This window comes from Ammospiza nelsoni, chromosome 7, assembly GCF_027579445.1.
Source record: "Ammospiza nelsoni isolate bAmmNel1 chromosome 7, bAmmNel1.pri, whole genome shotgun sequence".
Lineage (NCBI taxonomy): Eukaryota > Metazoa > Chordata > Aves > Passeriformes > Passerellidae > Ammospiza > Ammospiza nelsoni.
In genome coordinates this window covers 30,417,563-30,432,168 of record NC_080639.1, presented here as the reverse complement: position 1 = coordinate 30,432,168, position 14,606 = coordinate 30,417,563, and the positions used below count along the sequence as shown (strand labels likewise).

Below are 14,606 nucleotides of genomic sequence, written 5' to 3'. Positions count from 1 at the left end.
ACAGGCTGCCCGGTGCAGGCAGACAAGGCTCAGCCCTGCTGGTCCTTTCAACGGAAAACCCTAAAGCTCCTTAGAGCAAACAGATATGTGTGTGTTAGTGAGCATGTGAAGAGCTAAAATAGGCTCCATGTTAATCGGGGTGTTCGGATGGCTGCCAGCGTGCAGCGTGCCAGAGAGCAGAAACCTGCTCGGCCCATTCTGCAGTGACTTAATCCCATTACCTAATCCTGCACAGCCTTTCTGCCCAGCTGTGTTTTTCCATCACGGAGTCCAGGGCCCTGACGTGCCACACACAATATGAACTCTCCTGCCGTTCCTGCTCTCCCCTTCAAAAGGAAAGTTGACCCAAGGCACAAAGACCAACCTGTGTCTAGAGCTGCCCTGCAGGGTTTGGTGCTCTGTGGGTGCAGGGGTGGTGTTTCAGGCGGGGTTGCTTTTGGAAACCTCTGCTGAGGCCCTTGAGGCTCAAGCAGGAACAACAAGCAGCCCTGTTGCTATGGTGGGGATGCTGCTGTTCACCCATGGGGAGTGGGAGGGCTGAGTTGTTCTCCACCCCGTCTCCAGGGGATGCTCAGGGTTGGGAGGGAAGTGGGGACAGCCGCCCCTCCCTCCCTGCAGGGCCAGCTTTCCTGAGTGCACAGTGGCTGGTGTTCCCCCCGCAGCAGCAGAGCCCCAGGTATGTTTGTTCCTGACCCACGGCCATGAGCTTTGTTTAATATTTGACATGCTTCATTAGCAATGCTTTGCTTTTGAAAGCTCCACATTAACTGGAGCTAAAATATACCATGTGCACCACTGGGTGATGGGGCAGTGTGTGTGGCCTGTGTCCCTGGCTTGGGGTCAATCCCTTCTCATCCTCTGATTTCCACTCTGCACCTCAACATTTTAATTTTTCTTCTTCTTTTTTTTTTTTTTTTTCTTTTTAAGAACTTTACCACTTTGATCCCTGGAACAACAGTGGAGATTTTGCACAAAGATTCCAAGAATATCATTGAGCTGATTGTCAAAGCCTACAACGTAAGTGCATTTTAATACCACAGCTGCTGAAGTGAAGAGGGCTAAGAACTGGGCCAGCTCAGCTCACCCCAGTGAGCTCCACCCAGCTTGGCCTCCCCTGTCCTCTCCACATTGCTGGAGCTGGAATGTCCACCCTGGGGAGGGAGACAAGGTGTATGAGGAGGATGAGAAGCATGGGTAGCCAAGAGAGCCCGTGGGACAGCAGAAATTTCACCTCATGTCTCTTATGTGCAGAATTACCCACAAAACACAGCCCCCATCTAAAACAGATCTCTCTGAGATCTTTTACCTTCCAGTAGGTAAAATAGATTATTTCTTTGTTATCTGATGTTCAGAGGCCTCTCAAGGATGGGACTATGTCCAGATAAGGTCACATTCTTGCCTTGCTCTTCGTGCAGCCCACATTGGTTTTCAACACCCTATGAGTATCACCATGCTCCCAAAGGAGCCTTGCCTGCGTGGCACTGCCAGTGCAGCCTGCCCTGGCACAGTGACAGCAAGGGACCTGGAGTTGTACTGCTGAGCTGATGGTGTCCATCTCCATGGAGATCAGGGGAGCAGATCAATTAGAAGTAGATAAATTGCATGTTCGTAGCATAGTTAGTGTCAACATTTGTGTTGACTTCTCCCTGAATTCCTATGACTCAGGTTTTCATGATCTGCAAGGATTTTGCTGGATGTTGAGCATGGAGATGTGACCCCATAAGAGGTAGACTTGTTCATGTGTGGGACCTGTGGGCACAGCTTTCAATGTCTGCAGGCTCTTCTTGGTACTGTGTTCATTAGTGCAGGGAGTCAGTAAGAAATTCTTCGGAGGAGTTTACACATCCAGAATCCATGTGGGGTTGGGGTGTGCTTTGCATGATCTGTAAAGTTCTTCCTTCTTGTCTCCCAGCTCCCTGCAGTTAAAGCAGCTTCTGGTTATGCCCTTGGGAAGAGTGCTTCCCAAACGTTCCCCCTCTGAGGAAGGCAGTGAACAATTAATGCTGCTAATGAGGCCCAGGAGATGCTGCTAATCAAAAGCCCAGTTGTCCCAGTTTGTCTCTTGAGGTAGGAAGGTCTTGTGGCGGAGATGCTTGGTTGGGGAGAAAGGACTTAATATTTATTCCATGTTGACTTTGCATGTGGCCTCAGTGCCATCAGGTGGAAACCTCCCTTAGCCTTGTTTTTGCAGCTGTAAGATGCATCCATGCCTCCATTTCACCACCTCTCAAGCCTTTGCGGATCAATACAATGAAAACCATTGGGAACCCTGTGGCTGCACCACTGCTCTCTCCTTCTCTTTCCTTGTGAGCTTTCCAGCACAGCTGCCTGGAAACCACTTGGGTGCTTGACCAAGGTGTCCCATGGAGTGAGCTCTGTGGGCTGGCTGAGTGCTGAGGCTGGGGTTAGTTTCTTGCCTGTTCAGCTGGTGATGGGTGTGGGTGGCACCCCCAGAGATGCTGTCAGGAGCCACAGTCAGCCCAGGGCCACCCAAACCTGGCACCTGCCCAGCCCATCTCCTCTTGGTAGCTTTGTTTTTTCCGAAATGGTGGAGGAAATTCTCATTGAAGGAGATGGCTAAAATTCTGTTTCCCAAATGAGAGTGAACCTTTTTTTAGTCCCTGTGCAAAGGGAAGTCTAAGCCTGGAGAAATCCTTCATCTGCAAACAGGGACTGTCTTCTCCTGCGGGGTGGCACTGGCTGATGTTCTGGGCCTGGCTCAGTCCCTCTCCCTCAGTGTTTTCTCCTTCTCTGGTCCTCTGTCATCTGCTTCCCCTCACTGATGCACACAGCAGACTTGCTCAGGGCTTATGTTACCCTCAAGATTCCTTTTCCTCATCTCTTCATCTTTCATCTCCCTTTTCATCTGCCCAGCATGCTGTCCCCTCTCCCTCATCCCACCAGGTGTGAAGCAAAAGAGAACAGGGACTGCTTTCTTCCTGCCCTTCCCCCAAATCTTACAATGCCTGGGAGATGGAAAAGCTCATGGGAGGCTGTGCCCAGACACAGGGCTGGGCTTGGACTGATGAGAGCAAATGGGATGCTGGTTTTAGAAGCACTTTCCTAAACCAAATCCAGGCAGGTCCTGGGAGTGTTTCTTGTTGCAGCCACCAGTTGCCCCCCGTGGTGGCTGTGGTATTGTCAGAAGACACTGGGGTGTAACAGAGCCAAGGGGCTGATAACAATGGCACTGCATTTAGGGTAACAGCAGGACCATACAGGGCTGATAAGAGGATTTGTGTAGGAACATAGGATGAGCCTGTGCAAGGCCATACTGAGGCCTGGCCTGGTGTCCTGTTTTCTGCCGTGCTCCCAATAGGATCCTCTGGGAAAGAAGAGAGAGGAGCACATCAGTGTAGCAGCTAATTTCTACAGGATGATTTGGCGACAACAGCATCCATAGATTAACTGGCAGTTGGCACACACAGCATTCAGCCCACAGGCAATGGATGCTCCATGTGGTCCCAGTTGTTACCCCATGAAAGCTTCTCTGTTACAGTAGAGAGATAGGAATTATTCCTTTCTTTCCTCAAGGACTGTTTAGATTCACCCGGCCAAAACTCATTTATTTCCTGTCCATTTCTACAAGCATTGGCTGTTTGCTGGCATGTGCACCCTGCTTTTGTCATCACATGTACTGGCAAGAGGTCTGAATTAGCACTTTTCCTTAATCTGGCCTCTTTGGTGAGGGCTGGGGACAAGGATGGAGCTGGAAGCTGGCTTTGGGTAATAAGCATATTTGTACAAAAAGCTCCATTTTGAAAAACTTTGTCGTTTTTGGACACCACTGGTATGAAAATCAGTTCCAGCCCTTGGAAGAATTAAACAAAACAATGTCATTCCGAATTAATATTTATAAACTTCATTTTGTTGTGACTTAAAAAGTCTGTGTATGCAGCAGGGCAGAGAGTTAAGAAGCAGAAGAAAGGGGTAGAAGCACACCAAAACCTCACAGATGGAAAATGCTCTTCACTTTGAAAAGTTTTTTCAAAGAAAGAGATTTTTCATTAATTTTTTCCCATGGTACTTTTTCCAGCTGACACTTATGAAAGGGTGCTTTTTGTTCAGCTTTTTCTTCTAAGAAGGACAATACATTTTTCTGACCAGTTGGGTGGAATGAAGGAAGCAGGACAGAGTTAGTGCAGTTTCGCATCTTCTCTGTGCTGCACAACAGACATTGTAGGACAACTGCCAGTGGAGAATCAGGCTTTGCACTTTGCTCAGGAGCTGGGTTATGGGGAGGAGAAGGTGCAGATGTGCACAGAAAGCTCTGACCTTCAATTCAGAGATATTCTGTTTCTGGTTGAGAAGGTTTTGTTCCTTGCCTTGTGCACCTGTATGTTTCCAGTGCTGGCTGCAGTGTCCATTACACCCTGCAGGGGTGCCAGGCAGCTCCCTGTGAATCTAATTGAGATCATCAGAACTCTTCTGGGCTGGTTGAGTCAAACTCAACTCACAATGTCAATGTGTGTGCAGGGGTGATTTTTTTTTCATATAGGTGCAGAGATGTCCTACCCACCCTCTGGAAACAGCAGGAGAAGAGACTGAAGCAGAAGAAACCATTCTGTCTTTGGGAGCTTGATGGGTTTGCTTTCCCCTTGTGTTTCCAGAGTATTCGGTCCAAGGTGGAGCTCACAGTCTGGGACAGCCCTGAGGACATTGGCTTGACCTTCACGGCCACCTGCCAGGATGGGTTGTCCTATCCTGGGCTCAGGAAGTGTGGGGACCTCAAAATTGGAGATACGGTGAGTCTGCCTTTTGATCTGTTCCCTGGAGAGGCTCTTTCACCTGCTTTCCTCCATTGATGAGTGGTTCTGGGCAATAAAACACAGTTTTGTTCATTTTCCTCTGCTCACCTCATGATGATACAGAAACCCACAGAGAGTGGCTCTGCTAGAATTAGTTCTGGGTGGTGCATGTCAGTCCAAGGTGAGCTGTGAGGAAAGAGGGAATACAGGCATCCTGTGTGCCATACTGAGCTAAAGGTCCTGATCAGGCAGCAGGATGCAATAGTCAAAAATGGGCCTTTTTCCCTCATTCACAGATATTCACATCACACTCTCACCTCTGAAATTCCATAGGCAGCAACCCTCCTCTCCTGTGTTCAGTTCCTAGATTTTAGGATGGCAGCACAGATTGAAATAAATATTAACGTGGCATAATCCATCCTGTGCTTTTTAAAAAGAAGTGAAGCTAAGCTTTGCTTGTTTAAATTGAGTGTTGATGCAGATAAATGAGTTGCTGGGCTGCAGGGCTAGGGCAGGGGGGCTCAGGTTGGTGGGGAATCTCCTCCCTTTCTTCAGACTTTTGCTGTCTGACGTCGTGGGTGTGGGTTCATTAGCAGCCTGACTGCCTTATTTGAGAAGAGTGACTCTGCCAACATACCTCAGGGCTCTCAGTGCTGTGACATATAAAAATAGTTTGAAAGAGTCAACAGTAGCTGGAGTTTTACCCCACCAAATAAGGATCATGTGAGATGTTAAACAGGGAAGTGGCCTTGCTTTTGCAACTGAATTTAATGGGTCCTGGATAGGTAGGTGAAAGCAATCCCTGTAGCTCCTTGGATGGCTCCAGCTGCTGCAGCTTGTGCCATAAAGGGTCTGGCTGTGAGTGCAGCAGGGAGCTGGCACCGCTCCATTTTAGGGGCACTCTGAATGTCATGATGTCTGCACAGGGAGAGACACCACAGGATGGTGAGGTCATGTACCTCCATCCCCTCTTTTCAGCTGCTTTCTGCCCCACTGCTTTCAGGAGATTTGACTCCTGCTAAGGAAGTTTCCCCAAAGAGGATCATGCTGGCACTGCACCCTAATCTGCCAGGGCTTAGTGCTGGGGCTGTGGGTGTCAGTGGGTGAAAGGGAGCAGGATTACCCTGATCCCCTTAGCTTGCTCTCTGATCTCCTCCTCTGTAATTTGAGCTTCTCTCCTAATTGCTTCAGGCCTTGGGAATGGGAGGGGGCCCAGGGAGATTTCTGGGGGTGCAGCTCTCCTGCCAGGGGTGGCTGCTGTGTCCTCATCTGCACATCCCCCCTTGACCTGTGGGACAGTGAAGTCAGTGAGAGCTTGAGGTGACCCCCAAATGTCCCCAGAGGGAAAGCATTCCTTCCTGAGGCCTAGGAAAGGGTCTCATTTCCTTGGAACAAGGTTAATCCTCCTTGCTAACTGGCAGCTCTGGGCAGCGCTGACCAGCCCTAACAAAGAGCAGGATTAAATCAGGGGCTGAGCAAGCTACCAAAGTATGGTCTTGGTTTTCTCAAGGAGAAAATCCCTGACACTGGATTGTAGCAACATAAAACGAGTAGGGGTGTGATGTATAACCATTTAATGATGTGCAGAACCCTTCTGAAGCCAGGCTTGATAGAAGCATCCATTCAAAATGGCCTGTGAGCAGCATGCCAAAAGCTTGGGACTGTGGGGCTGATACACATTTCCACATGCAAATCAGGAGTCTCATAAAACCTTCTAAATCAATGATCTTATAGGCACCTTGGGTTCTTTGCTGTGTTGGTTAGATCTTGTTTTGAGAGAGTTTTCTATTTTTAATAGCATGAAAACTGGGTTATTTGCTAGAGTTTTGCCCTGTTTGTTTAATGGGAATAGGCAGGTTCCTTCCCACTGCACAGAAATCAGTGGTCCCAATGCGGAAAATTGCTGTGAATGGCTGACAGCAGAGAGTTTTAAAATGTTTTGGATTTCCAGCCCCTCATAAGACAGACAGATATTGGTGCTCTGAGCTGCAGGTGCCCTTGCTGGATGTGCAATTGTTTGGGTTTTTTTTTTGCACACCTGGGAACGAAGCTCTGATGCGCTGAGTGCTGTGGAATTGCTCCATGGATTTTCCCCAGCACATTTGCTCTTCCCTGCCAGGGAACACCGCTGGCAGCTGCTTTGGTGAAAAATGCATATTTTATGATTGGCTTTTCACAAATACTAAAATGAATATTATATGTGTTGTGTTAGAAAGTAATGCTGTATTAATTCTTTTAAGTAGTGTGTTAAATATAGTTTTAGGTTATAAAGAAAGTTAAAATAGAAACTATACTATTGTGAAAAATGCCAGTCGCTTGTTTTTAAAATTTTTAAAGTTTAATAGTAATAAAATGGTTATAAAAATAGTAATACAATTAGAGTAATAATAATTTGGACAATTTGAATTAGGACAATATAAGACAATAGAGACAAAGAGTTATGGATGGTCCAGGTACCTTTTTCTGGGCAGCACGAGCGTTAACAGAGGATTGACCCTTAAAAACAATAACCTGTTGCATATTCATACATTCTCATACATGATGCATGAATTCCATTCAAATACAGGATTCTGTCTGGTCATGTCAACTTCTTCTCTCTGAATCCTAACAGCGCCTTCAAGGCGGGAAGAAGTTTGTTTCTTCTGATAAGAGGGCAAAATTTCTGAAAGATTTCGGTGTCCTGTGGCTGCTATCTTGCTGCGAGTCCTTTCTTTAAAAAGTATCTTACATAGCAGTTTCTATTTTAACATCTTTTATAACCTAAAACTATATTTAACACACTACTTAAGAGAATTAATACAGCATTACTTTCTAACACAGCACATATATTCATTTTAATATCTGCAAAAAGCCAATCATAAAATATATGCATTTTTCACACTATGTAGGATACGTTTTTTAAAGAAAGGACTTGCAGAGAAATAGCAGCCACAGGACACCTAAATCTTTCAGAGAAAAAGAATTTATTGCTCCATTATCAGAAGAAATGAACTTCTTCCCGCCTCACTCAGCCCTGATGATGCCGTTAGGATTAAGAGGAAGAAGTTGACACTGACCAGACAGAATCCTGTATTTGGATGGAATTTATGCATCACGTATGAGATGTATGAATATGCCACGGGCTATTGCTTTTAAAGGTTAATCCTTTGTTAACGGGTGTCCTTTTTCGGGCTCTTGCGGCCCAGAAAAAGGTACCCGGACGTCTGTAACTCTTTGTCTCTATTGTCTCATATTGTCCTAATTCAAATCATCCAAATTATTATTACTACTCTAATTGTATTACTATTTTTATAACCATTTTATTACTATTAAACTTTTAAAATTTTATAACTGATCCTGGGCTCCCAACTTCGGCCAAAGCGATCGGCGTTTTTCACAGCGCCCGTCCCCTTCCATCTCCCCTCAGGTTTCCTTCGAGGTGTCCGTGGAGGCGCGGAGCTGCCCGGCCGAGGCCGCGTCCCACAGCTTCACCATCAAGCCGGCCGGCTTCCGGGACACGCTGGAGGTGGCCGTGAGCTACCGCTGCCAGTGCGGCTGCACGGGCCGGGCCGCGCCCGCCAGCGCCAAGTGCAGCGGCAACGGCACCTACGCCTGCGGGCTGTGCGAGTGCGAGCCCGGCTACCTGGGCGCCCGCTGCGAGTGCCGTGAGGGCGCCATGGGCGAGCTGCACCACGCGCTGTGCCGCGAGGCCGAGGGCAAGCCCCTGTGCAGCGGCCGTGGCGAGTGCAGCTGCAACCAGTGCCAGTGCTACGAGAGCGAGTTCGGCAACATCTACGGGCCCTTCTGCGAGTGCGACGACTTCTCCTGCGCCAGGTACAAGGGAGTCCTCTGCTCAGGTAGGAGCCTGTTCCCTCCCTTGGGCCCTTGGCGCCGTGGTCGTAAGAAAGCTGCCCCAGAATGGGGCTGGAGTGTGCAGGGAATCTGCCCTGTTTCTGCAGGAGTCTGTGCTCTCTTTCTGTTCCTTATGGGAATGAAGAGAGAGAGGTTTAGAGGCATCCACAACTAAGAGCAAAAATTGCATTATTCTCTGTTGCGGTGCGATGTAATAGCCTGTTTCAGTCATCCCGGTTCGTGTGCCAATCACCTCTCCCTTCCCCTCCCTTGCGCCTGCAGAGTGCTGTCTGTCAATCTTGACATTCCAGAAAGGGCAAAGTGATTGGCAAAGTTCAAAAGATTCCTCTCAACCCTAGGGACATTGGGCCATCCAGATGTCATTTGTCCTCTGAGACTCCCCCACCCTTACCTGGTTGGTGGCACACCTACCCCTTCCGTCCCCCTCTCCCTGGGGTTCAAACACACAGCAACCACTCGGTTTGGGGTTCTGTTGGAGCTGTTGCTGGATTCAGAGGCCTGTGAGCCAGGCATAAAGCTCTGGATCCAAACCCTCCAGCAGAACCCGACTCCTTTCCTTCACCTCGCCTTGAAGCCTCTCCGTCAGAGGTAAACCTGAGCTCCTGCAGGCCTGGAGTTGTCCCAAGCGCCCAGCTGGAATATCCAGCCAGAGGTGTCTCTGAGGTGAAACCACCACAGCTGCCACCTCTGGTCAAGCAGCAAGGGCCAGACAAACCCAAGCATGTTCCATCCAGCTATATTGGTATTAAATTCCAATACCCTTGGGCCCTCGGTATCGTGGTAGTGAGAAAGCTGCCCCAGAATGGGGCTGGAGTGTGCAGGGAATCTGCCCTGCTTATGGAGGAGGCTGTGCTCCCTTTCTGTTCCTTATGGGAATGAGGAGGGAGAGGTTTAGAGGCATCCACAGTTAAGAGCAAAAATGGCATTATCCTCATCAGAACTGGGTTTCCAGCATTGGAGTCAAAGGCTGTCTCCCTGCATGTCAGAATCTCTAGCTTGTCAGAGTGACCCCGAGAAAAGTTCAAAAGTCCCTTTTCCCAGCCCAGCACTCGAAGAAGGAGTCAGAGCTCTTCATTTCTCGGTCTCAAGGTTGTTTATTGTATCTTATCTATAAAATTCTTTCTCCTGTCCTGCCGAGGTCCATCCAGCAGGACAGTTCCAGGCACTCTGCCTGCCCCTGGGGCAGTGTTATGTCTTTATACTAAAAACTAGGTATACAATGTTTACAATTACTTTCCAATACCTATCACCTTTGTTAGACAGTGAGCTTGTACTCTAAACCAATCTAAAAGTGCCAACATCACAGCAGAAGATGGAGGCCAAGAAGGAGAAAGGCTGGACACACCCAGTTCCCTCTATCTTGCCTCCTGAACCCCCATACCAGAAACCCTAAAATCTACTTTTCCGCCCCGTGATAACTTCACTATTATTCTACCTAAACTGTTGTGGCTTGCTGATCTTCATATAAGGTTGGTAATTTGCTCCATGGGTCATAATCAAACCCACAGGTGTTTTGGGCTCCATGCCAGGGCTTCTGAGCCCCCTGGCAGGGGTCCTGGCCATCCTGGACAGCCAGAGGGATGTCCTGGGTTCCCACACCTGCATCCCACAGAGATGAGCAGAGTCTTGGCTTTGGTGTTGTTATTTTGATTAACCATGCACATCTCTTGCACACTGTTGTGTTTCCCCAGGAAAGAGTAAACCAGCACTGGCTTGAATCCCCCGAGGCTTTTTTGATGTTGTCATAGGTTGGATTTTTCCTTTGTGTGCCATCCTTTCCTGCCTAGGCAGAAACAATCTTCTTTTAAAGATGAAGTATGTGGTGTAATCCCCTGGTGCGTCACAGGTGAAAGGAAAGATTGTGTTTCAGGCTGTTACTTATTAGAGAAAAGCTGTATTAAAGATTCCTAAAGCTGTTTTATGTATGGATTTTTCTCCCACTGGGAAAACAAGTCATTCACTGGGGAAGCTGTAGCCAGTCAGCTTTGCTCAAACAAAGGTAGACGAGTTATTTAGCTGTGTTTGCTAAAATGGTTTTAAAACCTCATCAGTCCAAGGTCAAATAATTTACCTTGAACATAATTGCCTGGATTAGCCTTCAGACATAATTCCCTCAGTTGGATCAGGGCAAAGGGCTGTTCTTTAAAATTTGCCTGCTTTCAAGCAAGTAAAATATTTCTGTAGCTGAAAACCTTGGACAAAAATTCCAAACAAGTGTAAGCTTGGAAAAAATAGTTACTTTTTATGTTTTCTCCAGGGAAGTGGTGTTTTTTCCTCTGCTGTTTATCTTCCCCTGCATATTTCAGAGTGGGGCAATAAGCTGGTTGCAAGTTTCTGACTGTTTGAGGCGATTGTGTTGTTAGGTGGATAGAGGATGTTTGTGTTCATTTTCCTGCAGCCTGGCTAGTGGTTTTGTCAGTGCTGAAGATAAGGCAGGCAATGCTCTGGGTTTGGAATTGTTCTGGAGATTGGATCCCACTGGGATCCAGTGGGAAAGGCCAGTTCCACCCTGACAATGACTGCCCAGACTGGGGAGGTCTGTTGGGCTCTCCCTGCTGGTGCATGAGTGGAAAGATGGGTGAGCAAGCACAAAAAAAGTGTTTGAAGGTAGAAAGGGGGAAAAGTTAAACTCAGCTGTGAAGTGATTAGGAGCACTGCTGCCTGGGAGTTCTCCAGAAGACCACATTGTTTTGATAACTTCATCCCACCCATAAGGAGAATATTTAAAAGCAAGCAGGGCATCAGTGCTATAAAGAGAGGTTGTAATTTACTGGTGTAGCTGTTGCTGCAAAAGAAGGACTCACCTCTGCTCAAATTTCCTTTCCAGCAGGAGGGCTAGAGCTCTGCTGCTCCACAGGAAAGCAAGTTATGTACCTTCTGTTGCACCTGCTTGCCTCTGTCCCTGTGGAGGATGTCTGGTGCTGGGAAGCACATCATAGCTGGTTTGGGATTTGCTGAAGTTTTTAAAAGTAATTTAAAAGTCCTTTTTATAGCTATGAAAGAAAACAAAGGGTAGGCTGAGGCCAAGGAAGCTTTTTGCTTGAGGGGTAGGATGGAGTCTGGCATGGCTGCATGAGTTGTGATGCTAAATCTGAATTGTAGCAAGCACTGTGCCAGTGACAAAGCATTTTGAGGTGGTTTTGTCAGGCCAAGAGGTTTGGGATTTCCCAGCCCACCACAAGCTTGCATGGCAGGGCTGTGCCCAAGGCTGCCCCTAACAAACAGCCCTGTGCTGCACAAACACTGCTGGGGGCTTCCAGCACACCATGCTCTCTGCCCCCTACAAATGGGACCTTTTCAGAAGAGACCATGTGTTTAGCTCAGCACTGAACATCTTCCTCCAGCACATGTAGACTTGGATGCCAGAAGGGTGTGGGTGATGCCTTGGGAGCAGGTTGATTCTCAGGGCAGTCTCTATGGCGGCTGGTTGCTGTTTTTGTTCCTGCTGGGGGTGAAATGACACTCTGCCCTCACTCTGTCATTTCCTGGGCACAGTGTCTGTCCCTGAAAGGCTCTGTCATCCCTGTGCCTGTCACTCTCTGGGGGGAGTGCAGGTTTTAGCTAAAGCACAAACCAAGAAAGCAGAGTGTAGGGAGATGTGATTTTCCAGCAGATTATTGTCCCTGTCCTTGCTTGGGAGTTTCTTGGCTTGGACCCATGAGGGAAACTCATCACTGCTGTCAAGAGTTTTGTTTATACTCCTTGAGTCCTCTGGTTGCATAGAAGGCAGTCACTGCCTCTCAGTGCATTTCTGATGACTGCCTGTGCTTAGAACAGTGGAACCCAGCCTCAGGTTTAGCACACAGGCTGTGGTGTCCCCCATCAAAGGCATTCACACCTGCCCCAGCTGTTGAACAAGGTGATGCCATGAACAGGAATGCCCATCCCAGACAGAGATGATGAGATAACAGCCAGTCCAACCTGAGCTGAGGTTCTGGGGAGCACCAGGAGGAGAGCACAGATTTCTGAGCTCAGAGGTAAAAATGCACTCAGGCAAACTGCTTTGCACTTCCATGGCTGTGGCATGAGCCCATCACCCATCTGTGCAGGCATTTCTTCCTTTTATGATGCGTATAAAGCTGTCCCTATTGAGTCACTGCCATGGCACAGGGATGGGTGGCATGTTATGCTCAGGCATCCTGTATTCCCAGCAGAAGCCAAGTGGGGTTGAAATACTCTGAAATGAACTTGTTTCTTGTCTCTTGGCATTTGGTCCTTTGGCTAGGAAAAAAAATTAATTCTTGAGTTCATTTATAAATATTGGAGCCTCATTTTTGTCAGCATTTAATAGGAGAGATACCTGCAGACAGTGCTGTTGATGGCTCCAGTCCTTTTGTAGTCCCCCTCATGAAGTGGAGAAACAGATTTTGGGTGAGAAAGAATCTAAAGAACCAGCAAGATTTAATTCCTCTTAGTGGGAGGTTTAACATGCCTCCTGCATCTGTGAGGGAAGTGGGAAAAGGGAGTAATTAATAATGTGGAGTAAATGTTAATTCCAGTTGCATCCAACTCAGAATCAATGTCACTTAGTCACTAATAAGTGACATTTGTTCTGCTGCCCCCCAAGGCCAGGGAACAGCTCTGGAGCAGCTGTTTCAAACCATTAATCCAGCTTCTGGAGGAGCCATAGGGAATGGGTTACACAAGTGTTCTGTTCTTACAAAAGAAATTCAGCTTGGTTATCTGCATCACTGTGCTCTGACAAAGCAGGCAGAGGCTTCCCAAACCCTCAAATGCTTTACTCCCAGTTTTTCTTTGGGTGGAGAGGTTGCCTTTTTGCATTGAGATCTTTGACACATCCCTCTGTCCCCTCTACTCTGAAATGTGCGTGGCTGTGGGAGAGGGCAGAAAGCCCTCCTGCCTGCAGCTGGGCTGGGGAAGGGGCAGCTGGCTGCACAACCCACAGGCTTTTGAACTCCTTGGCTGCCTGCCAGGCACTTTGACAAAGGAGGAAACATCTCTGCCCTAATTGCATTCCTGAGGGTCCCATAAAACAAGGTGGCAGGAGGGAGGAGAGGCCCCAGTAAGGGCATCACACATTTGCCTCTAATGAAGAAAGGCTGGCTTGTTGGAGACCAAGCTTCATTAGTTTCAGTTGCTCCAGACCTATTTTTTCTTGGATGGGGGGACACAGAGTAATATGGCATCATATGGGTCTCTAAAGAAATTTCCCCTTACCCACCACCACTGTTCCCCAGCTCCCTGTGTGAGTGTCATTTGTGTGCTCTTCAGTCAGGACTCTGGTTGTGCACATCACTAATTACAGAGAGCACTTGTCATGCTGCAGCCCTTCCACCCCCTAAAACACAAAAGATCTCATCCCAAAAATCCATACTGCCTGAGCAACACAGCAGCTACTGATGGTGGTCCAGCTTTGGGGAATCAGGTCTTTTGTGGTTTCTCTTCTTTTTTTTTTTTTAGAATTGGACAATACATCAGATTTATGAACAGTTTTGCATCAGTAAATGAAGCTAGTCTCCCTAGCCTGTGAGCAGCTGTGAGCATCTGAGCTGGTTAAGGTGACTGAAGGTCGTGGCTGGCTGAAGCACAGCACGGTGGGGATGCCCTGGAGCACAGGAGCTGGGCTGGCCTCCCTTGCCAGCACAGGGCTTCCAGTGACACAGAAAACTCAGATCAGCAACAGAGCAGCGGGTGTCACATCTGCAATACGTGCAAGTGTCAGAATCACTTCTGAGATGGGATGTGGGAAGGGACAGCTCATTGAAAATTGGGGGTTTATTTTGCAGAGAGTAGCCAAGCTGACGTGTGATGTGGCTCCAGCTGCCCTGCTGAAACCACTGCATAAACTGCTGAGCTCATTCAAGTCCTCAGTATTTACTTCTGAATGCTTCCTCTCTTGGTTTTAGTAAATAGGGAAGCTCAGGGAGGTTTCAGCCTGTACTAAGGCCCATGGAGATAAGGCTTTTTTGTTTTGTTTTGTTTTGTTTTAACACGCCTCAAATTAGAAACCTCACTCATGCGTTTGCAATTTGTTTTCACTGTACC

The 14,606-nt window shown here is 47.9% G+C and overlaps 1 protein-coding gene across 1 annotated transcript in view; it reads left to right on the top strand.

Annotated features, from left to right (window-relative positions):
* Window positions 1-14,606, top strand: part of ITGB5 (integrin subunit beta 5) — a 61,495-nt gene that overhangs the window by 30,028 nt on the left and 16,861 nt on the right. The window contains exons 8-10 of the mRNA XM_059475903.1: window positions 928-1,017; window positions 4,611-4,745; window positions 8,155-8,584. Coding sequence (XP_059331886.1) covers window positions 928-1,017; window positions 4,611-4,745; window positions 8,155-8,584 — 655 coding nt within the window. The remainder of the gene's footprint in view (window positions 1-927; window positions 1,018-4,610; window positions 4,746-8,154; window positions 8,585-14,606) is intronic.